At 49.1% G+C, this 23,406-nt stretch overlaps 9 protein-coding genes across 9 annotated transcripts; 5 read left to right on the forward strand and 4 right to left on the reverse strand.

The window, feature by feature from the left end:
* Positions 1-63: 63 nt before the first annotated feature.
* P174DRAFT_420716 (cation efflux family protein family) lies at positions 64-1,536 on the reverse strand (the record flags this gene model as incomplete). The annotated part of the gene is made up of 2 exons (XM_024824890.1): positions 64-1,137; positions 1,219-1,536. 2 exons carry the CDS (start codon positions 1,534-1,536, stop codon positions 64-66), a joined length of 1,392 nt encoding a protein of 463 aa, XP_024682753.1.
* A 265-nt stretch (positions 1,537-1,801) lies between these two features.
* dscA (ubiquitin-protein ligase dscA) lies at positions 1,802-4,397 on the forward strand (the record flags this gene model as incomplete). The annotated part of the gene is made up of 2 exons (XM_024831867.1): positions 1,802-2,500; positions 2,542-4,397. The coding sequence occupies exons 1-2, from the start codon at positions 1,990-1,992 to the stop codon at positions 4,395-4,397; spliced, it is 2,367 nt and encodes a 788-aa protein (XP_024682754.1). The 5' UTR covers positions 1,802-1,989.
* A 223-nt stretch (positions 4,398-4,620) lies between these two features.
* Positions 4,621-5,488, reverse strand: P174DRAFT_512360 (glycine decarboxylase subunit H; the record flags this gene model as incomplete). Its single annotated transcript, XM_024831868.1, has 3 exons — positions 4,621-5,112; positions 5,192-5,254; positions 5,344-5,488. 3 exons carry the CDS (start codon positions 5,486-5,488, stop codon positions 4,793-4,795), a joined length of 528 nt encoding a protein of 175 aa, XP_024682755.1. The 3' UTR covers positions 4,621-4,792.
* Positions 5,489-5,794: 306 nt separating this feature from the next.
* P174DRAFT_389273 (mitochondrial 37S ribosomal protein bS6m) lies at positions 5,795-6,581 on the forward strand (the record flags this gene model as incomplete). Its single annotated transcript, XM_024823438.1, has 3 exons — positions 5,795-5,818; positions 5,881-5,912; positions 5,974-6,581. The coding sequence occupies 3 exons, from the start codon at positions 5,795-5,797 to the stop codon at positions 6,281-6,283; spliced, it is 366 nt and encodes a 121-aa protein (XP_024682756.1). The 3' UTR covers positions 6,284-6,581.
* Positions 6,582-6,592: 11 nt separating this feature from the next.
* P174DRAFT_503940 (acyl-CoA thioesterase) lies at positions 6,593-8,104 on the forward strand. The gene is made up of 2 exons (XM_024831187.1): positions 6,593-7,168; positions 7,225-8,104. The coding sequence occupies exons 1-2, from the start codon at positions 7,082-7,084 to the stop codon at positions 8,071-8,073; spliced, it is 936 nt and encodes a 311-aa protein (XP_024682757.1). The 5' UTR covers positions 6,593-7,081; the 3' UTR covers positions 8,074-8,104.
* Positions 8,105-8,540: 436 nt separating this feature from the next.
* P174DRAFT_369393 (acetyltransferase, GNAT family) lies at positions 8,541-9,590 on the forward strand (the record flags this gene model as incomplete). The annotated part of the gene is made up of 2 exons (XM_024822281.1): positions 8,541-8,654; positions 8,805-9,590. The coding sequence occupies 2 exons, from the start codon at positions 8,541-8,543 to the stop codon at positions 9,588-9,590; spliced, it is 900 nt and encodes a 299-aa protein (XP_024682758.1).
* Positions 9,591-13,141: 3,551 nt separating this feature from the next.
* On the reverse strand, positions 13,142-13,979 carry P174DRAFT_441448 (uncharacterized protein). The gene has a single exon (XM_024827311.1). It carries the CDS (start codon positions 13,568-13,570, stop codon positions 13,376-13,378), a length of 195 nt encoding a protein of 64 aa, XP_024682759.1. The 5' UTR covers positions 13,571-13,979; the 3' UTR covers positions 13,142-13,375.
* Positions 13,980-18,745: 4,766 nt separating this feature from the next.
* On the forward strand, positions 18,746-19,895 carry P174DRAFT_371217 (chitin synthase export chaperone; the record flags this gene model as incomplete). Its single annotated transcript, XM_024822368.1, has 3 exons — positions 18,746-18,983; positions 19,092-19,663; positions 19,710-19,895. 3 exons carry the CDS (start codon positions 18,746-18,748, stop codon positions 19,893-19,895), a joined length of 996 nt encoding a protein of 331 aa, XP_024682760.1.
* Positions 19,896-21,194: 1,299 nt separating this feature from the next.
* P174DRAFT_370520 (uncharacterized protein) lies at positions 21,195-22,751 on the reverse strand (the record flags this gene model as incomplete). Its single annotated transcript, XM_024822336.1, has 3 exons — positions 21,195-22,389; positions 22,463-22,611; positions 22,710-22,751. The coding sequence occupies 3 exons, from the start codon at positions 22,749-22,751 to the stop codon at positions 21,195-21,197; spliced, it is 1,386 nt and encodes a 461-aa protein (XP_024682761.1).
* Between the last annotated feature and the right edge of the window lie 655 nt (positions 22,752-23,406).

Consider the following 23,406-nt stretch of genomic DNA (forward strand, 5'->3'; position numbering starts at 1 on the left):
AAGAAGGGGATATGTGCACTTGCAAACCATGTCAGGATGTTGACATACATGGAAACAGTGATATCATGAGTTATCCACAGTAAATTGCAGTGAAACCTCCCATTTCTGACCGCCGGTGCCATATCCCCCACCCAGTCGATTCTTGATCAAGCTGGAGATGCGTTCACGTAGTCGTACCAGGTTCTCCTCGGAACCAGACACCCGAAGTTTTAGATTTGCCATACACAAACCATAGTGCACTTGCCAGAACCTTGCATCATCAATTCCGAAAACAGACGGATCTGCTTCAATATCCTTTATCACATCCGAGACCCCCGGACCCGAATAGGACATGAGGAGCATGGATCCCAGGGTTTTAACAAGGCGAACGCCGAGCACACACATGGAGATAGAAATAGTGACGGACAGAAGAACGTCAAGCCATTTGTAAAGCCTGATAGACACCAGAGGGAGAAGCAATAGCAGTGTCGAGCATGAAAGGGTGAGGAAATGAGATGGATTGCTAAGAACCGACGGCAGAGACTCAATGTATGCAAAGCGCATGGCCTTGCCTATCCGTGCATGGTTCTTTAAGCCAATTGCAGATACCAGAGTGGACGAGATGGCAAGCAGAGCAGTGATGTCTACACTGCCGACAGAGACGCGCTCATGAGGATGGGTATGGTGAGGCTCATGGTTGTTGCTCGACTCAAGAAAGTGCTGAAGGTTGTGGGAGATGAGGTCCATGCCCATGAACAGTAGCAGCACGCACATTGCGAACCCAGCAAGTACCTCTGCTCGTTCCAGCCCGAATGGATGGCGAATGGAGGATCGTTTCCACACCTCGAAGTTGCTCAATACATCCACAGCTACGCAGAGCAACGCCCCAAGAGAGTCGAACAGAATCAAATGAGACAGCGCTGTCATAGCCAAGGATCCATGTGCGCTCCAGAGCGTGTATGCGGCAACGAACATATGGCAGACACTCCACCAGAACCGCGTCTTCTGGTCCTTCGACATGCTAGAACGGCATTCTTTGAGCGTGGGGATAGGTAGCGAATTCGGAAGAGCTAAAGGAGCTCGGGGAGGAGGTTCGAGGAATATTTGATGCGATATACTACTATGTTTATACTTGTGTCCCCGTCGCTGGCCAATGTTCTACAGAAATTCCGCGCAAGACAATTAGCGTTCCAATACAAGCGCAACGAGCCATAAGGTGCAGTTAAAGCATGCACTTACAGATTTCATTACCGGGCCCTTCGCCATAGTTGTAGTCTGAAAATTGAATGGCCCAGCAGAGCCATTGTCGCTTGCACCACTCTGTACAGAGCCATCTGTTGGACTTAGTTTGAAGGATGACCTGGTAGGACTCAAACGGTCCTGGTCTTCCACGTTCGATCCATTTTGAGAGAAATGGTCGACCATTGGCGACAACGTATCTTTATCGTACGTTGCAGCGAACCCCCTTTGGGGCTGGCCGTCAGTCACGCTTGTGGGATCATCCGACGGTGGAGTGGGCGTGCGCGGCGGGCGAGGAATGGGGAGGTTCGATGCCATAGCATCTAGTAGAAGAATGTCGACGCCTGCGCCAACAATGTACGACGAGATCTAGTCTGGTTGGTAGAGTAGATTCGCTGGACACGAAGACCGGAAGGGATGTTTTAGAACAATGCTGATAGGAGGTTGCTCCAACTCCCAAAGCACACGCACTCTTCCCGACCGATGGTTATCAGGGGAGAGCGGGTAAAGGCGGGGAGACTGCGGCGGCGGCCTGAGGCCTCGACTCACTCATCGCATCATTGACTCTCGCCTCCACCGGCGTCCGGCATCTCTTGCCATTGATTACAGCTTTAAATCATCATCATCTACTCGACAGGCTTTTTTGCCTTGCATTACGACGGTCCTGTATAAATGGAAACTCCGTCGTAAACTAGCGATGCGATCAACATAGGTCGTACTCAAAGGAGACTTGAACGGAATCTCCGATGCCTGCATCGCTTCGTGGCATCTATGGATAACCGCGGTTCCTTCTTTTTCCTGCTGATCGTTTTTTATCTTCTTCTCAGCTCGCAGTCTCGTCCGCCGTTACTTGACCAGGATCGAGAGCGCCAGCGGGAAGTAGCAAGGGAACGAGATGCCCTTCGTTTGTTGAATGAATCCAAATATGGGGACTTCGACCCGCCGGCTGATAAATGGCTTCCTTTTGCGGGAACCAGGAAGAATGACAGTTATGCTTGGGGTATTCTCCCGGAAGCTCAGGGTAGAGCTCGACACCAGTTACGATCCGCCATTTCAAACGCTGGGCTGGAACCTCCCAGGTCTCTAGAAGACCCCGACGCTTTACCTTCCCTGAATCTGACTCAGTTGTTACTCCCGGTCTACCGCAATGCGACAGGGAAATTGCGTGGTGATTGGGTTCGCCGCAAGTTGGACAAAGAGTCTCCGAAACTCAACACTACGGCTATCGCTTTGGAGCATGAGTATTTCACCCACGAATTCGGGTTGAACATCACCGGCAGCAGTGGAACTTTCTACTTGGATCTCAGGGAAGGCGGGGCGAAGAGCTTCGGGTAGATAGTGGCCAAGTTCGAGAGATACGAGCGACATTGGCTGTCGAAAGCAATGACTTCTGGGGAAATACCTGGTATATCTCCTTATTCGGTGTCCATTTCCCAGAGACGGGAGGCATCGTCCTGAGTTCAAATAGCGAGAAGTTTGAGGGGTTGTTCGTGCTGCCGCATCTGGCTTTCTCCTCAGACGCGTATGAGCTTTCACATCAGCTTCTCCTCAAGTCGCTCTCTGATACCTTATCTGAGAAAGAGAATCGCCCTCCGACGCTTTTCCCGTGGTCGTCCCTAATTGGATCGGAGCAGGTAGAATTCCCTGCACCCAAGTGTGAACATATTGTCTACCTGCAACAACATCCAGTCGCTGTTCATGACTACCTAGCGGATAAGCCAGTGGTTGACCAGATAGAAGAGGAGCTAAGATTCCCAATTGGGGCTCCGGTACCACCTGCTCCGTTAATGGTCATGTCCGCCGTGGTATTCTCTCCGGACTGTGGGTATATCCTCGAGACCAAGGGAACGCCAGACTTCCCTCCGAGCGAAGGCCTCTATCTCACGGGCCCGAAAATTGAAGAGTACGACAAATACAGTGCGCGTCTCGTATTTATCATATGCGGAGTGTTTGCCGCACAAATCACACTACTTCTGAGACAGATCAAGGAGGCATCGACACCTTCCACCCGGAGCCGTATTAGCTTCTATACAATTGCTCTTATGGCCTTTGGGGATGCTTTTGTTCTTATCTTCATTCTCTTGGAGCTGTATCCGGCGGTGTCATTCTTGGTCATGGCGACGGCGGCCTTTCTCACGTTTCTGTCGGTCAGCTACATTGGTATGAAATTCATGATGGAGATCTGGGCTGTCCAAGCGCCCGAACGCAGGGAGCGAGAGCGTCGCTCCAATCCTCCGGTTTCAACTCCGCGCTCGAGAGGCCTACCTCTCCCAGCGACATCGGCCCCAGTAAGAGACGCTGGCACAACACCCATCATATTGACTCCAGATCAAGATCCTCCTGCCGAGGAGGATGATCAACCAACCCACCGTGGCACCACTTCAACAGCTCAAGAAACTCGCAATGACGTCGGTGCGATGTATGCACGATTCTACTTCGTCCTATTCGTGATGCTCATTATTTCCATATGGTCTTTCCTTTGGCCGAACCGGCTAGGAGCCCTATATGCGCGCGCTCTTGCCTTTGTCTATCTGTCATTCTGGACCCCACAGATTGGCCGCAATATCATGCGCAACTGCCGCAAAGCGCTCCGCTGGGATTTTGTGGTCGGACAGAGTATTCTGCGACTGTTTCCGTTTGCGTATTTTTTAACGGTACGTGGCAACGTGCTGTTTATACGCCCAGATACGACGACAGCTTTTGCGCTAGCAGGCTGGGTGTGGATTCAGGTCTGGATCCTGGCGAGTCAGGACATTCTCGGACCGCGGTTCTTCGTCCCTCGAGGCTGGGCACCGCCCGCGTATGACTATCACCCAATTTTGCGAGACGCTGATGAGTCTGAGGCAGATCTGGAGTCTGGCGGTGTCCTACCGATCGGCGCTCTTAGGGCTGAGGATCTTTCCGGCGATGCGAAGGATGAGGACAAACAGCGGACCAAGGACAGGAAAAAGGCGGTTTTTGATTGTGCGATCTGCATGCAGGAAATCGAGGTACCTGTTCTTGCAGCGCGTGGAGCCGCCGGAGGCAGCAGTGTCACCGAGGGAGCTACAAGTATCCTCAGTCGTCGCACTTATATGGTGACGCCTTGTCGACATATTTTCCACAGCACTTGTCTCGAGAGCTGGATGCGATTGCGACTCCAGTGCCCCATTTGTCGAGAGTCCATCCCTCCTGTATAGATGTATCATAATGACCAGTCACGAATAGCGCTTTATGCGAAGCGGTACAATGTAATTAGCCTGTACAAATTGAATGGCACTATGAACAATTAATGTCGTAAAGGCAATACAGTCAAAGACTACACAGACTTTTAAATATCAGAAAACAATATCGGACATATTTCATGGGAGTATATCAGAATCTGAGCATGTTTGGTTTAAATAGAGGCCTTCCTTGTTGAATAAAGACCAGCCGCTGGCGGCTCAACGATGATGTCACACATAATAATACCCATCAATCCATACAACATTCCAGAACACAAAAAGAGCCGTCATTTAACATCTAATAGACCGCATGTATTTTATACCATAATCCAATATCTTCACGAGCAACAATCGACCGACCGTCATTACAATTAGTGGTCTTCATCGATGCTCGCCTTGTAGGCGGCCTCATCGAGTAGACCATCCAGCTCCGCAACGTCACTGACCTCGATCTCGGCGATCCAGGCGTCACCCTCCGGGCTCTGGTTGATGAACTTGGCATTGTCCTCGAGAACGCTGTTCCCCTGCACAACCTTTCCAGAGACGGGCGACAGGACGTCCGAGGCCGACTTGACCGACTCGACAGCGCCCACGGCCTCACCGGCGCTAACCTCGAGGTCGGCGTCGGGAAGCTCTACGAACACGACATCACCAAGGGACTCGGCGGCGTACTCTGTGATGCCAATCTTGGCTGGTGAGGGATTGGCCTGTTAGTAGCTGTAGAGCGAAAGGTTGGGGTTGTCGTGAAGCGACAGAAGCAAAGGACTCACCTGTCTTGCCGTCTTCGCCCAGCTCAATCCACTCGTGAGACTCGGTGTACTTCTTGACTTCCACTGCGTAGCATTATAGACGTTAGTACAATGCTTTGTCTCGAAAATAGCATCCCAATGGCTCATGACAGCTGAACTGAGTCATTTCTTACAAAAAGGGCTCTGAGAGAAGTTCCTGACACTTCCCCGCGGGAAACACAGAGTGGGCGAGACCCTGCGGACGCTCGAGGTAAGAGGGGCCTTCTGAGAAAGGACGCGAGAAGCGAAAGGACGGAGGGATCTGGCGACGGTAGACATTTTGTTTGGGAAGCTAAAAATTAGAGGAAAGAGGGACAATGGCAAGGAGAAGGAGAGGTCGAAGAAGATGGAAATGAATGATGATAAACCCGCCGAGGAGAAATCGCGATTAAATGGAGCTGCGAACTAGCTTTCCGGACTGATAGGCGATGCCAAGACTAGCTGATAAGGAACTGCCGTCTGTTGTCCGCAACGCCGGAAGGGAAAATAGTTAGCCTGGATAGCTGGGTGACCGCTCCCGAAAATCTCCTCCGCTAAACGCCATTCAATCTCCGAAGCGTCATCCACAATCACTACGTCGATGCGATGTTGTATGAACTAATTGCTGTTGTGAGTGCATTCCTTGTCGTCTTCATTCAAATATATCTTCGGCATCGAACTAACGTCCTCAGGTCCGTCCAGGCAGCCTCAACGAGGTCCGGGAGTACGTCTCATTCGAATGCTCTTTATGGCAGAGTACGGACTGCAAACTAATTGACGAACAGGATCGCTCGTAATGCTGGCATTCAAGTCCTCCGATCAGGCGGCGTAGTCCGCGGATACACAAACTGGGGCACGTTCCGACTGCCCAAACCCACCACCAAACATCAAGCTCGGTACACCGACGGCCATCACTTCATCATGCGCTTCGATGCTTCAGGCGCTGTTCAGTCCGCCGTCCGCAGAACACTCAGTCTCGACCCGCGGATGATCCGATTCTCAGTCGTGAAGTTGGGCGACAAGCTTGAGGAGATCAAGGACGTAGAGGGAAAGGTTGAATGGACCAACGCTCGCAAGCTCGCCGATTCCATTTGAATGTATCACTATCATGGACTGTCGAGATGGGGCAGGGGTTGACGTGACCTGCATTGGTTTTTCTGAAATTTCGATTGCTGGCATTGCGATATCATTGTATCATTTATGGGACTGGGACTATCTGTACTATCATACCAACATTGCAGGCGCATAGAGAGTGAATACTTTTTCGACTTGGAACTCCTTTTCTCATTTTTGATTCAGCTTGAGCACTTTGTTCATTGTAGTTCCTTCACGTGACCAGCATAACTCCGATCAATAGCACACCTGTACCCAGCTTTCAATATGTACAATGGACAGGAGAGCGCACTTGCTCAGTGCTTATAAAACATAGCAATTATCTGTCTTTCAGTTTTACTCTCTTCTATGTCTGATGCTGATGGAGGATGCCGCGTTGGCAATAAGCACATCGCTTTTCCCGAGCAGCCGAGGTTCTTGTATCGGCTGAGGAGACGATCTTCTAGCTATCGCTAGAAGATCTACATAATTGGGTCCAACGACTGCTGTGCTCATGCATACTTCTTGTCGGGCTATGTTACCCTGCTTGGAAGATACTTGATCCAGATCTGATCGTGCACCGACCTGCTCTTCTGCTCCCTGAACGGAGAACCAACCTACTTCCCCGCACAGCATCATGAGTTCGAAGAAGAATGGGTCTAACAGTTCACGAAAACTGTCCTTTCGGGCCTCCTTCGTCGAATTAATGGGCCTCAAACGTCTCGACTCGCTGAGCAGCACTCCGGATGCGCCAGAGCGGTCGAGAGGTTCCAATCTCTCGCGGCACCGTACCCTCCTGGCATGGGCGGAATGGCATTTGGCGGGCACGTCTACGCTCAGTCCGCATATGCAGCGTCGAAAACCGTCGACAAGGGGTTTGTAATACACGTAAGTCCGCCTACCTTGATACACTCGCATGAATTTCCGGTTAAATGAACAACCAGGACATGACGGGCACGTTCATTTTACCAGGCCTACTAGACGTCCCGTATGTGTATACAGTTCGCCATATACGAGATGGGAGCATGTACTGTACGCGCGCCGTCGACGCACGACAGAACGGCAAGATCTGCTTCTTGTGTTTGTGCTCGTTTAAGCGCTCCGAGGGGCAGCAGACGTTCCACCATCAGCCGGCTCCGGCACAGGAGCGCTTCAGGTCTCTTCTTGCCGGGAAAAAGCCAGAGGATCATCTGCCTAGCCCTAGCGTGGATGCGGACTGGTGGATTGAACAGGTTCAGCGGGGGGATATTGTCGAGCCAGAGTTTCCAGGGCTTGATGTGAGGAAGGTGGATATGGCGAGCTACAATGCCACCGAGGAGGTGAAGCAGAGTCCGGAAAAGTATCGACAGTTGACTCTATATGCGCTCAAGGGGTCACCGCAGGACTCAGATGTTGCGTTGAGCAAACAAGACCTCCAAGCCAAAGACAAGACAGGCCAGTTCGATAACCTCTATGCCTGTGCACATATGTATGCGAGCGACAAGAATTCACTCTTGTTGATTCCACGTGCGTTGGGCCACAAGACCTGGTCTGCAATGGCCAGTTTAACGCTGACGGTGGTTTTTCACCACCATGGTGAAGCGCTGAGGATGATTGACTGGGACGTAGGGCAGGAAGAGGATGGAAAGAGTTTGCCCAGAAAATGGTTTATCCAGGAAGGCTGGACGCCTACGTCGGGAGACAATAGAGCTATCCATGAGAGCTATCTGTGGAGTCCAGATGGGGTATTGCTCGCCACGAGTTATCAGGATAGCCTGCTCAGGCTGAAGAAACCGAGCCGTGGGAAACTATAGAACAATATGTAGATATTTACACAGAATTAATATGATCTTCTATTTATGATTGCAATAAATTTTCATTCAGATTGCATCAATGGCCAATAACATAACCAGCTGTCATGATAAGCGACGCTCAACGCCGTCCATGGTCCATGTGGAGATGTTGACTCTGGTGCCCGCGTGGAACTGCCTAGCAGGGCTTAATCCAGTGGGGGACATTTCCATTACTTGATGAATCTCTGGAGATTTAAACTTCATCTGCCCATCTATATTTCGACAATACGTCTTCATCCTTCAAATCAGCACTGTGAGTAAAACATATAGTATTTAATAAGAATCACTGAGTAGGGGATATCAGAGCAGAACCGTGTGCTTCACCGAAAGTTCAGAGCATCGAGTCGCAAGGTCGTATCGCTATACAACCAAGCCTGATTGCAGACAACCCATAACTGCATAACCACGTCTTATAAACAAGCCTCAGAATGGCCATCGAGGTCGTCAACCTCACCGAGGCGGATATTCCCGAAGCGATCGAGGTGATCCAGCACGCGTTTGCCGACGATCCATATTTCAAATGGGTTTTCAATCCAGCCAAGGTATGTAGCATAGTAACGGAGTATGCAGGAGACACCGTTGAGATTTCCTGCCAGGTCGAAAATCCTGTTGATCAAACCTTGAAGCTAACATGTGCTGTGTCATTTGACGCGGTCGGCGTCCCGCGTCACCTGAGATTTCCACCCGCATAGTTCAATAAACAAAGGAATTATGGTTCTCTTGAAGCACGGTGCCGCTGGGGTATCAACAACGCCATCTTCCAAGTCGCCAAAGAGAGCGATGGAGACGACGCCCCCTCTCGCGTACTCGGTGTCTCATGCTGGCTCCCGCCTCATCCTGCCGCGGAGCCTGAAAGCTGGTACAGCTGGGCGCAAAGCTGGCTGCTGTCGTTCCGGCAGTTCCTGAATAATGTGCGCCACATGGGCCGGGGAGGGCTCAACACGCGCCGCTATTGGATCTGGAAGGATCGTCAACGGGAGGCGCAGAGTCAGATCTGGGATGATCCCCGAGGATACTATTTCTGTAACATTGTGGCGGTCAGTCCGGAGGCGCAGGGAAAGGGGATCGGGAAGAAATTGTTTCAGGCTGTCACTGATCGAGCGGACGAGGAAGGGGTGAAGTGTTATCTGGAGAGCTCAAAAGAGGTGCCCAACGTGGAGATCTATCGGCGGATGGGGTTCGAGATGGCCAAGGCGATGGAGTGCAGGGATGGCAAGGATATGTGCATGGTATGTTTGTTTCCAGTAGGGCTGCTCGGAGTCTTGTTGTTAACATTATTAACGTTTTCATGTAGCTGTATTGCATGGTCCGAAATCCAAAGTCCAAGCGTTAAGGAGAGGCAGGCGAGATCTTATTGCTGCGGTGCGGCATTTACGGCAAACGGCACGATCGAGATGCAGAGGGATTATCCTCGAATTGAATTTCGGCAGCCAAGGAGTATGATTATGAACAAGGTTTGGGGCCAATATGAGTACTGATAACTACTCCTGTTCGTAATATCAAAGTGTAACGACTTGATGATGCCCAGATTAACCTCTGACAAGCACACAAATCACACCAACAGGAGGTCCCCGTCAGAACTCCGACGTATCAATCCACGCAACTTGATCCAGAAAGGGCCCGTGATCATCGACGTACATACGCACTCAGACCCAGCTATTTACCATGTAGGCTAGGACTTCAAACGTCAACTCCTTATCCCAGCCTCGGAAGGTGCCTGTCGGCTCAATCCGCCCGATCGTGCTTTGGGAGATGTCTGCCGGCAACACCGTCTGATCCAGGCAGCAAGCGGAGGACAGGCATTAACAAGAGGGTATGTACAAGGAATAAAGTACCTGCAGGGTATATAGTACAAGGTCCAAGGTTACAGCATTCTAAAAGCACTAGCATAAAAAAAGTTTTAGCCAACACTGTTGAGGACATATTCGCTTAATGGAATGCACCATTCTACCTGCAAGATGGGTAAGGTAAGGCGCACTCCGTAGTCAATACTTCACCACAGCTAAATCAGTATCCACCGTTCGTCAAACATTCCCAATAACGGAGAATAGCCGGCGTCCGGGGCCTATCATCGGCCGAAACCTACCTACCTACCGTAAGAAGAATCGTGGCCAATATTGGACCCGCGGGTGGCTGAGCAGAAATCAGGACAGCGCTGTCCCCTCAGTCGACGTAGATCACTTGTTTCGCGGTCTTCTTTTCCGTCAATGAAGTATTTTGAAGTATCTTGGATCGTCCGGTGGGAGTGGTATTGTCGATATCACGTTCAGGATGGGATGCCGCCACTCGTTTATCAATCTCTTAAATAGGAAGCTGGGATGGATTTAGACTTTCCAGGTGATGCTTGATGTTGACGCGGCAAGCTGTCACGAACTCGACAGTCCTACCATATCCTAATCAGATGGATTCGACAATGCAGTTAGCCGCCATTCATGGGACGAGCTAGCAGAATTAAAGGAGCAGCACGGACATGAAATGATTTAACAGCTGATACTGGCATGAGTCAGCGGCGAGAGGACTACATCGGTTACGGAGTAGTATCTAATACATGGACAAACTAGCCACGAATGATACCAGGCAGCTTGCTACCCAGTGAGTAGATTCAATTTTACTTATTGCCATCTTCCCTTGTATTATGACCTGAACCATGCTTATGGCAATGTTACTACAGTGGCATGGTACCTCAAGTGACACCCATATATCCAATGCTTGGGCAACCTCAGCGAATCTGGTTTACAAATGCAACACTATCTCAGATATTCATATACATGAAGTCTGAAGTAGATGATTGTAATTTCCACAATAGACAACCCACCAGTGGCAGTTCATATCCGTACCACTCGACGCCACACGTACACACCAATACTTAATATATGAGCTCAATATAAGAACCTAGTCCAGACCACCCCTGAGCTCGTTGCAAGCTCCCCCGATACGGCATCGCATATGGCCCGTGCGCCGGGCCCAGCTGTCAGTCTGTCACATTTCGAGAGTCGACTCTGGCGATCTCGAGGGCGTCGGAATAATGCATTCCTTGTCCACTGTGCAGACGCATCATAAGCCAGTGTGGCTAGAGTGGTGTGACATTGCGCCATTAGGTACCTTGGTGGTATTGCAGGCTCCGTGGAGATGAGTATCCTTCTCGTCTTAAGTAATTACTTTGGAAGGTGTTGATAACTCATTGACTGTAGCGAGTGCTCCGACCCAAGACCAAGATATTAGCCACATATCACATGAAAATCCGTACCCATGACGACGTTATCAAAACAACTACTCAGCCTTTAGCCATCCATAGCTGTAAATTTCAAAGGCACCTCGATAGAGCTCCAGTACGTTGTAGGGTAGGCAGCACTGTAGGCTATTTCTATAGCCGTCGGGTAAATGCTCCGAAGCCTTTTTACCCGTTGGGGCATCCAACCACAATCTATACAGAACTATGGAGCATGAATCTCAATAGATGAAGATGACGAAATCAGTCTTGGGGTTTGCCCTTTCGATGACGTTTTCGAGACATATCACGTAGATAGATGCTCTCTGCGTCTGCGTTGCTCCGCTGATCACTATCAATGCAGCAAATCATGTATTCGTAGCTACCATCACTTATATTCAAGGTACGCAATGGACAAGGCCATTGCTATACGTATGATGTCAGCACTGTGAATGAACGCATGGACGGTCGATCTGCATCATGTCGCTGGTCAGCTGAAGATGTAGTCAGCGCTACGATCGGATTGTTTCGAATAAGGCAGTTTACCCACTAGCATGATGAGTGGGTCAGGAACCACTACACTGACTCGTTGGAGTATGTAATTTGGAATTGTCCTCTTGTGGTTGCTCCCTGAAGGGGAGAGAGTGGAACTTTCTACGCTCCCTGGTCTATAACAGTGAATAAACGACGGTCTTCACAGTCCTGGTGGAAATAGAGGACTTCTAGATTGCGCAAATGGTGTATTAACGCTGTCATTTAGATTAATTTATTCCCAACAACCCTACCATTATATACTCCCGTAGCGCGCTCGGCTAGTATATACTCGCTCAGCAGTACCTGATATGTATGCATAATTGCCACGATGCATGCTCGGGCCGAGGGCACGATCCGCCTGAATCGCCGTTCATTTAGTTGGGATTTCGCATCCATCAGAAGAAGCTAAGCGAGTCTAAAAGGTCAGTAAACTTTTTTAGCACCTCTACACAACCCATTCGGACTCGGAACTGCTTCTGATTTGTTGTGCTTTGAGCCCATTAAGAACCCATCGTTTCGTGGTTTATTTATCGATCATTGGCTGCAGCGTTTCGGAGTATCTAGGCCACCTTTCCATCGAATGCTCTCGCAAGTGCAACTTCGTGCATGCCATGTGCTGTCCTGATCGTGAGTTGTATGGACGCTAATGGCTGTCGAGTACGGTGACGTGCCGCTGGGAAAGCGTCCGAGTGCAGTCCTAACGGCGGTTGTGTAACCATACCTGTCAAGGCTGCAGTGGAAATGTCATGGTTCCATCACTATTCCACATAGCGCTCCAAAGGTCCAGAATAAAAAGGGCTAACCTGGACGAAGATAAGGTACAAACCAGCACTGGTTCTAGCCACACGGAACGGACATACCGAAAGGCTGCCGGCTGTTTATGGTACGGTCTTGTCAAATCACCAGTCGATGCAGGGAAGCCTGAGAATGTCTTTGATGATTTGAGGATTGAGCAAAGCAGTGAAGCAGGGGGCAAATGCAGCAGGGGGCCCCAGTCAGTCTAGACATAATTTATATAATTTCAATTTCCATCCCAACACCCTGGTCGCTTTAGACTGTCGAGCTTCCTGAATGCCGTGCCACAGTTGGGATGGAACCTAACTCCCTACTAGGTACCTCTGGGACCAGTAGTAATGGCAGCCAATTGATTTAATTGGCCGTTTAGGCCTGCTTTTTTGGCGTTGACGACGCCGAATTGTCCGCATTGCTGCACAACTCCGGCTTTCTAACCTTGAGAGGAAAGGAGGAGCACGGCTGTGCTTATCTCTATGGTTTAGTGTTACTATCCTCTGGACGGTATATGCAGACCCGATTGCGAGATGCCGTTTAGTAAAGAAAAGCGCGGACCTCATCTGGTCCTCAGTAGATGCAGTAGCATATGGGCTTGGCAATGCACCGTCTGGGGTGCGCTGCAGGTCTTTGCGTCAATGGTCGAAATGAAAATTAATTGACCCTGATAAGGTATTGGAAGTTGAGAGAAGCGAGAAACATTATTCGAGTTTGTCGGTGCGTGGCTTTTGTTCATTTTCTGACGTCTTGTATTGCCCCCTCCTCATCTCGAAAGTTCAACTCAAAGTGCTTGAAGGATTGCACAAAGAAGCGGGTTTGGAAGAAAGGGGTATTGAAAACAAGACACAGGCGAACAAAGTAAACTTTGAGGAAAAGGAAAAGTCCGGGGGCTGACCCCCGCCTAACGGCCAAGGCGTGTTTGATCATCTTCGGGGACGGAGTAGCTGCCAGCCAACGAGTCTTATAATTCGCTGCACTGCCTGCCGATATCGTTGGAGCGTCGCAGGTTGTCCAAACCTATCCCTTTGATTTATTAGGTCCGAGGAATCAAAAGGTGACACAATCGATTGCTAGAGAACTGCATGTCGCGTACAGCCAGCATGTGAATTTGATTGTGGTCTGTGTTGTAGAACGGGAAAGTCCCGGAGCAGCGAGTGCAGAGGGTCAGCAAAGTATGGTGGCATCTAGTTGCGATATGGCAGTAATCGAGACATTCGCTTGGGTGGGCGTCGCTCCAATCCAAGGGAATAAGTTGAGGTGGGAGGGGGAAAAGAAACTTGACAGAATAATAATAATAATAAAACAGAAAAGGGAAAAAAAAAAAAAAAAAAAGAAACAGGCCAGACGGGGAGATTCATGCAAGAAAATCCATTCGCGGTAGCTATACAGGACAAGAACGCCAACACCCACCAATTTCTCCCCGTGTACAGTTAGTTCTCCGAGCGCCTTTCCATGCCAAAAAACCAATTCCGAATTATACACGCATATCTGCCATTTGCTTCGCAAACAAAAAGGTTTTATATCACGGGGAAAAGACACCCGAGAATTGAGGTGATCCCTAATCCCTAGGAAGTAGATCGCACAGTGAATTCGTAGTCATTATTGTGACTCTGCGAGTCACAGTCGAGATATTCAGAAGATGAAATACCCCGCGTCGATAATTGTTCCATCTCCCAAGGCTCTTTTCCTTAGAAGACCTTGTCAACAGAGGGTCGGCAACTCCAGACAGAGTATAGAAGCGGTGCCCCGTTTCAGGGACGACCATCTAGCAGTCTCTGGTTGTAGCTGCCGAAATTGGATGCATGGACATGCAAATGATAGGAGCTCAACGAGGACAGAGGCGGCATTTCCCCACGACTACAATGAATCTGTCATGAGGGCTGTCCGGACACTTGCTCTCCTTAGCTCCGTCGACCGATGTGCGGATGAAATGTTGTGATGGTTCGCGGCAAGAGCTGTAGATATAGTAGTTCTTGAAATAATTGCACATTGTAGCCACATGCAACAAGAAGCGAATGCAAAGAACTTGAAAGGGCTGGAGATCACTGTTGAAGCTGCAGAAGGTGAAGAGTCCAAATTATGCAGCAGATACACAACGGGATAGGTAGTACTGAAAGACCCCAAAGTGGATTGAAGATTGATTCCCCAATTGTGGTTTGATGTCTGAAGAGAAAAGCGAAGAATCAACCGGTAGCCCTCCCGGACGATGTGAGGAAACTATGAAGATATATGTCGCCTTTCGTAGTGGGCTGTTGCAAGGTGAGGATTGCCGTGTCTTGCTACAGGTGCATCTGTTGACTGGGGCCCCATCACAAGCCAGATGCACCAGGGTTAGGCAAGAAAATTCATATCGAATAATTCAGATGAAAGTCGATAATAATGCTCTTGCTAATGCCAGAGACCACTAGGACTAAGGGAATGGTAAATGAAAGTTAGAAAACATGAAAAATAAAATAGACTAATAGTGCAAATTGTAAAATAATAACAGAAGCAGATATAGACGCCGAACGGTTGAGAGAAATTCAAGCTCAAAGGGTATTAACAAAACAGGCAAAAGCTCCAGGAACCACTCGGGCTCCTTCTTTTTAGCTGCCGATTATGGGTTCTCCCTGAAAGTTATCTCAGGCTACTAAGCCTACCGTCCTCTTACCAGCCTAGCTGGATCTAACATATACACGCAATGCAATCTCATTGCGTAGCATCCTGAATGGGTCTGTTTGGAAAGTCTCCTCCCATGTCGCAGAATGCGGCCCCGGCCGGTTGTCGGCTTAACCAGAGCGGTACAAGGCCTCCAAAGGAGCGACGACAGGAATCGGGTGGAGGCTCATAAACTCTGTTCCCCAGTCATTTTTAAGGGAGTAGTGTTGGGGAATAGCCTCACCATGACACCCGAGATTCACGAGTGACTGCTTCGACGTTAACGGCTTAAATGGGAGATCGACACGGTCCCTCGCAGCCGTTGATGCTTCACCCGCACGTGGCGCTAGCTAGGATCTTCCATGCATACGCAATTACGATGTCATAGAGATCAAGATAATGCCAGGCTGGCATGAAAGAGCAAGATTCATTGGATTAGGCAGTAGGGCCGGAGTATGTTAGCTGATGAGTCGTACATCATTGCCGACCCCGACACGGGATTTCCCAGGCATACCAAGCAGAGGAGAGTTGAATCTCGAACAGTGACAGGCTAGCTGCCTAGCAGGCTGTTTCGTGTTGACAACAACTGGCGCGGAGATATTACGCTTGGTTATCACCTGGCCTCTGATCCATGAGAGAAAAATGGACCCCCTCTAGTCAATTAGGGCGATCAAATATCGATGTGGAACTGTGGGTAATGCACTCCGAAAATACCGAAATACCGGATGTTACTGTTGTTTTAGCACATTTTAGCGAGCAAGCCATCGTGCATCACGGTGGGCAGATGGGCGAAAGTCAAAAATGATACGGAGTCGAAGCCCCATCTCAGCCATTATCGCGGCGCAAAAATCCAGTCTGAGACGCTTGGTTTTGCCCTGCAAGTGTGACATATGTGCTCTGAATGCATGTGTCAATTAATGATGATAAATCATGAGCGCTGAAAGGCTTCTCCTCTTCGAAGTTCGAAGGACGAGCATTTTAGCGGACGTCATTTCCACCTTCCCAGGATGTATGTCTAGATCGCGTATCACTATCGTGTGATTGGCTCTAGAAACAATTCATTCGAGAAGGTAACCAATGGGTTGAGTCATAATCCCATTAATATTGGAAAGAAATGAGCATATGAAGGACCCTTGGAGCTCGTTCTGGAACCTGCGAAGCCTAACAGAAATACTAAAAGGCAGTCAAATAGACTTGGCGGTACGCCCCGCCCCATGGAAGAGACAATCGTAGCAAATCCACGGTACTTCGATTTCGCCGTCTCTTTTTTGGGTTCCGAGTTGTAACTTTGTGCATGACGAAGATTCGAAGCCGCAATAATAATAATAATAGTAATAACGAGGCCTAGTCTAGGTCCTATCCCCTTGATCGTTCTGTCGTATCCGAGAAAGGTGTCCCATATTTCCACAGCCACAGTAAAAGTTTGAAGATTACCTGCTTCCCCCTAGTCAAGAGAATGTGATTGATGCAAGCCACGAAGGCTTGCTAGAATGCCGTTGGCCCCCGATCGTGCCAAGGCTTGAGCTACTGGCAGCCTGAGAGACCAGGGACAGGGGGATTTTCATCCCGCCAAGGAAACTTGGATGCTGGAATTAATTATGTTATTTTCATCGGCAATCATGATGGTAATAACGATAATGAGACAGAGGACTCTTGTCCAGGAACTCTTTAGAAGCCGTGCCTAATTATTGCGTTGTGCAGGATGCACACGACGAACCCACGCGATGGTGAGACATGGTGTATATTGGTGGTAGACTTAACTGCAACTTTGTACCGGAGTACTGGCGTCTTGCGGAAAAGTCGAGGACTCCACTCTCCACGCCTTAGACGGGGTTCGGCCGGGTGTCGTCACGACTTTTCGCCCAGAATTGCCTGACGCTCTGTCTGGATATCGGATGATTGAAGAGCGGATAATTCATCCCGTTTTTCACATGCAAAAGTGAAACTGAAAGCTTGTCACTATCACAGATCGATCGATATTTTCTCTTAATGATGCAAGACTAGTCGACAGGTTTCAGCGTGTATGGTGCCATGCCATTTTACCTAACGAAATAAGGATCTGACTTGAAGCCTTCTGCCTAGCAGGTAGGATTATGAACAGGGGTTCAAGATGGTCCGTGGCATTATGGACAGCGGTCAGTCTACCCTTGGAGAAAGAGGGAAAAAATAACAAGGATCCTAATAATTCTTCCACCGGGATCGTAAGTACCTCTTCATACCCTGGTGTGATTGAGCTGCTGTCCAAGGCAACTCTTTAAGGACCAAATCGATGTACATGAATCCAGAATTCCATATGGCTTGCTCCCAGCCTCGCATTGGGGTGGGGGATCCGGTTTTCTGACATCTTCCAAAGTTCAAACTTTGAAGTTCAAGAGTTCCTGAACTTCTTCGTCCCTACAGGTGGAGCCCGAGGGAACATTCTTCTCAAGCTTTTAGTGCAATCGCTGAGACTCTAGCCGTTTGACCACCATCGCAGACTCACGATTTGGCTGGTTCATCGTACTGAGAGCGATAATACACAAATACTTTTCTGGAATTAGGATTCAATGTTCTCCAAATACTAATGGAAAAGGGAACACCAGTGAGATGACCTATGAAGCCTGGTTCCTGGGCTAGCCAAACTCTAACTCCAGCGATTTTGTGACGTGGACAGCAATTTGTTCTGGACGCTTACAGTCCATTATTACTCCGGACAGAAGGTGGTACTACGCAGGAAGATGGATCAAGACGTCTAACTCAATTTTTGTCGTCGTAATCTGTACAGCCTCAATCATTATCGAAGCGTCCACTTATCGTACAAATTTCAGAGGTGTGAGGCTTATCACGGCGACGTTATATTGTGACAGTCATGCAGCTTCATCTGGTAGCTGATAATCGGGATGCGTCTTGGCTGGACTGCTGCTTTGCTGTTAGTCTCGCGGACTTGTCGGAGTCTCGAAGAGATCTGTATACAATGGGGCGCTAGCTATAAAAGGCTAGCTTGTCTTAAGCTCACTTTAGAAATAAAGCTAACCACTTCTGGCATACGACAAGTCGACAACAACCTGGAGATACGCTATTCTCAAAATAGAAACGAGAATAGCCCATTCCCGATCTGGCCTTAGCGGACCCCGTGATAATCACGGCTCTGGACACGGAAAGTCAGAAACAAAGAAATCCCCTCATCCCACTGTTGCGGGTCTGGTTGTCGCCCGACTACGACTCAAGGAAGAGTCATCATACTGTTCTGACTTTTGCTAACTCCTGATGATCCGGACTGGGGCTTGCGGTCGTTCGTTGGACTCTTGAAATCGCCTTGAGACTGTAAATAGAAGGGGCTTTGGACGCCAGCATTTTCCAGGTCCGCCCAGCCATCGCTGTGGAGACAATCTTTGCACTCCGCTCCTTTCGATATCAACACACCGTCGAAAGAGTCGCCAGACGTTCGTTTTTCTTCATTTTTAGATTCTAATTCATCTCATCAAAATGGGATTCGGGCAATTTGACTCGATATGCCAGAAGGCAGCGCTCCCCCTTTGCTCGTTGGTAGGCCCTTCGTCCTCGATATCAGGATCCACTGGCATCATTCCGAACTGCTATGCGCGGAATATCGAGTTGGCAAACACCATCATCTTTGAAGGCGCTGCGTCATTCGTGCATATCATTGCTCTAGCAATGACAGTCATCATGATTCTGCATGTCAGGTCCAAATTCACCGCAGTTGGTGAGTCCCGAACCTGGACCCCTTCCTCTGGTCGCGTGTCAAGTTCCTGCTTGAAACTACATGTTTTACCGATGTTTCAAATGGCACGCTAACTCTGTGAACTATCAGGCCGTAAAGAGATCATTACATTCTTCTACATCTACATGGCTCTGACTATCTGCTCATTGGTCATTGATGCCGGTGTGGTTCCCCCTCGAAGTGGTCCTTTCCCCTACTTTGTGGCCGTGCAGAATGGCTTATCCTCTGCATTATGCACCTGTCTGCTCATCAATGGATTCGTCGGTTTCCAACTCTACGAAGATGGCACTTTCTTGTCAGTCTGGCTCATACGACTGACGTCCGCGGCTATGTTTGTCGTCTCATTTTTGATCTCGCTGTTGACTTTCAAATCCTGGGGCGGCATGAGCCCCACGAATACCATCGCTCTGTTTGTGGTGCTATACATCCTCAATGCGATCAGCCTCGCGATCTATCTCGTTATGCAACTCCTCCTGGTAATGAATACCCTCGAAGACCGCTGGCCGCTGGGGCACATCGCTTTCGGGGTTATTGTCTTCATCTGCGGACAGGTGCTTTTGTACGGATTCAGCGATACAATCTGTGACAACGTACAACACTATTTGGATGGTCTCTTCTTCGCTACGTTCTGTAACTTGCTCGCCGTCATGATGGTCTACAAGGTAAGTCTTCCCTTTCCACTTCGAGCAATGTTGACCTGTCTTGTAGTTCTGGGATTACATCACAAAAGAAGACCTCGAGTTCTCGGTGGGCATTAAACCTAATACCTGGGAAGTCAAAGAACTTCTTCCGGAGGAGGACCGTCGAACGACCATCTATCAAGACTCTCACTCGGAGTATGCCGGGAGCATGTATCATCACCGTGCTTCCACTTATGGCGGTCACAATTATTGACCTGGTTCTTAATCATCTTTTTCAATATACATGATATTCTAATTACATCTTGGGCATTTTGACTTTCGTTCTGAGTCATATTTCGATCAGCCGTGTCTCATGCATCGAGACTCACCGGTGGATATTACATGCATCAGCCATCACATTAAGCATTACATTTGTGGACATTATGTTTTATCATATCCATACTCCATATGTCAACGGTATTCGTCTAAAGCTGCAGGGATATTTTACTTTTAGCGCTGCGCTGTATTTTTAGGGGACGGCAAAGCATGAGAACCTTGTTGTCCTTTCTAATCTAATAAAGCTGCACCGATCCTTTATCATTTACCATGTTACATTAATACCCTGATGTATACTGCGCCAGTTCATGATATTCTATGCTGGCTTCTCATTGTTCGATCCTATTATTGAACGGGATATAGCGTTCTTTGCTTTATTGTGTCATTTAATCGCCACTAGTTAGAGCGTCCGTTTGAACTCGGTCATTTCAACAGACACGCGCCACCATTTTAGTGGAAAGCTAAATCTGTGACTGCCACTGCAGATAAATCCTTCGTTGACAGCATACGGAGCATAGATACTCGGAGGGTTCCTAAACAGTGTCATTTCTATTGGAGTACTGCAGGGCGGATAGACGGAAAACGTCTCCGGCTAGGAAGAATAGGGCAGGTCCAAAAGTATGCACGGTTACACTCATCGTCACATTTCCTCAACTGAGCGTAGCTCAAATCTGACCGTGTGAATCCAAAGGCCCCGAAACATGATCCTAGCTTGCTGTCGTTTTGTGCATGCAGGGATCAGGAGCCGCTTCCAGTGGGAACGGCAAATAAAATATTGGTTTGATCCATTTCTAAGTCTATTGGTATCCCCTAGGCTGCAGTCCCATGCGCCAGCTGCGGCAGACTTAACGCTTGGTGGAGTAGAATGGCTGCTCATTGCCTGTTGATCGTACGAATTGCCGTGTCCCAGATGCTCACCAAACTTTCCTCGGTGGCAACATGATGAGGAGATCCTACGTCTCCAAGCCGGGTACAACACGACCGGTCATTTCTAAGCAGGCCTCGGCGTGCAATGTGGACGGTGATTCCAGAGACATCAATGTAACCTCGGACTTTCGGAGGCTGCGGGAGACGAACAGACAACGTGTTCAAAAGAATGTCCAATGATCGAGTGCAGTTTATCGGCAAGGCAGGACATGAGGTCCAATGCGCCCAAGTGTTGGCAAGTCATCAGACGAGAAATGAACATGTCCTTTTTTTTCCAGGCTTGGACAGAATTAAGTTCCTTCCACTACTCTCAATCCACAACCACGACGTCGTCAGCGTCCATGAATTCACTCTCAGTGTTCGGTGGAGTATTACTCTTGCGAGCCTGCGGCGGTGTATCATCAACTTCCTCGACAGGTCCTGTGGCAGTGGAGTACCAACCCTTATCAATCGATTCCACCACGGATCTGCATGCATCGGCGACAAGCTCTAAATATGCCGGATTTTGGTTTGGCAAAAACATGCTGATATGGGCACTCACTTCGTCCGCTGCCCTATCATTGATCGCCCTGACCCACGAAAATCCCGATTCGGGAAATTCCGGTGTGCCTTGACCCGTTTCAACCTCAGCCGGCAGGGTGCAGAATGTGCGGTGCTTTGAGCGTATGATCCGTTGACTAAACGAAGTCTTGCCTTGATTTGTACTACTCTCGACCAACGATGGGGCGCCTTTACCCAAGCACGTATAGAAATTCGTGCAACGTATCCCTCGTTCGTTGTACACTGTGGACAGGAGCGCTAGACGCTGTCGTAATTCCGAGGGGCGCGCTAAGCACCCAACAAAGATAAGATGCGAAGAAACCCAGTCCCAACCCTCCGTCAATCGTTGTCGTTGTGTGTACATTGCGGCGGCGCCACCTGCAGCCACGGCACCTGCAGCCCCTGCAAACATGGCATACCGACCCCAGCGCTGCCAGGATGGCGTGGCAGCAGCATCAGTAGCCGAGGCAGGAGTATCGGCAGGTGTCGAAGGTAAAAGCCTGGGCTGTGTTTGCTGTGTGGCGTTTGAGCCTTCGCTTGAAGTGTTACTGGCTCCTCCGAAACCAAACAAGCCCGCTACTTCCGACAATGCGTTATATGCAGTGGTGACATTCTTATAATGTCCTTCGGCACCATAGGACACAACGCCCGGAGCAATTCCCAGAAAGGGTGTATCGAATGCAAGCACGCCCTGAATATGAGGAAACATGAATGTGCCCGGTTCTACGAGTCGTGAACTTGCGGCAGTCTTCGAGTTTGCTTCGCGGCCAACTGAAGCATGGCTTGAAGATACATCTGAGTAGGGGTCTGCAGGAATAGGCTGTTCTGATGCGAGCAACAACAGGGTCTCGGCTGCGACAATGCCACCCATAGAATGACCAGCTAGGAAAACGTGGACAGAAGGGTCAACGGTCGGCGATGTGGTACGATTGGCTACTTCCAAGTCGATAACTTTGTTCTGGAGCCTACGCAAGGAGAGAGGTGTCAGCGAGAATGCCAATAAAGTATGAGTAGTCCAAGCCCGTGGTCTCGACATACCATTCCCGGAATCTTCCCACACATTCCTTCAGACCACCACGAGTCTCATATTTGGGATATACCACGGTAGCGACCTTGACTGCTGGAAGTGCACGAGCAACTACAGCACGTAGACGTTCTGGAAAATTGGTGAAGGTGTTGTCGTCGCCCTATAGAAGAGACAGATGTTTAGTATGAGGCCTGATCGAGTTTCCCGAGTTTTGCTAACACCCGATCAACAACAGGAACATTAGACAAGTGAACGGACCTTGAACCCGTGTATGAAAACTAGCAGCAGTGTCTTGCTCATGATAGGACGTTGTGTTGACGAGGATGATACATCTTCGCTCATGTTCGAGTGCAAAGTAGATACTTCGAATGGCAAGAGCCACAATCGGTCCTGAGATTGGAAGTCTCGATATCACGTTACGTCATTGGTGAGGATATCATCACGTGTCAGGCCTGGAACGCAGCCAATGATCGTGAATCATCATGGTATTTTTACAGTGTCGATTAATTTGTTCAATTGCAGATGCATCATCCTCTACTCAACTTCGATTGATATGCTGGGAGGGACACCTCTCTTCTCCATGACATTGCACTCAGAGCATGGTCCTCCCGAACAACCTTTGAAGAATCAGTAAAATCACATGAGAAGGTCAGGGGCAAACAAATAATGATCGAATAATATGCGCAAGGCAGCTACAAATCTGACAGAGAGATGATTATGTGATCATTCATCATTTGATTGCTTCTTCAGCAATCAATCGATGGGCTATTGACATCCTCGGCTCATCCACTCATCTCAATCTCTCACGCCCAGACTGGGCCGAGGCCGACTCGGCGATTGGCCAATGCATACCTGGGTGGGCCATAAGCATCCATACGGTCATACCTCCAGAGATCCCAATAGTTCTCCAAAGTCTCAAAGCTCACATTGACGAGCAAGTATATATAACGTAACC

The sequence above is a fragment of the Aspergillus novofumigatus genome, assembly GCF_002847465.1.
Source record: "Aspergillus novofumigatus IBT 16806 chromosome Unknown P174scaffold_4, whole genome shotgun sequence".
In the NCBI taxonomy this organism is placed as follows: Eukaryota; Fungi; Ascomycota; class Eurotiomycetes; order Eurotiales; family Aspergillaceae; genus Aspergillus; species Aspergillus novofumigatus.

What these genes read in the sequence shown, in the direction of transcription:
- P174DRAFT_503940 (XM_024831187.1), top strand. Translation starts at nt 7,082, where the DNA reads ATGGGCGGAATGGCATTTGGCGGGCACGTCTACGCTCAGTCCGCATAT. An exon ending in ACAAGGGGTTTGTAATACAC is followed by an intron (nt 7,169 to 7,224) that starts GTAAGTCCGCCT and finishes ATGAACAACCAG; the next exon opens with GACATGACGGGCACGTTCAT.
- P174DRAFT_441448 (XM_024827311.1), bottom strand. Translation starts at nt 13,570, where the DNA reads ATGATCAAACACGCCTTGGCCGTTAGGCGGGGGTCAGCCCCCGGACTT.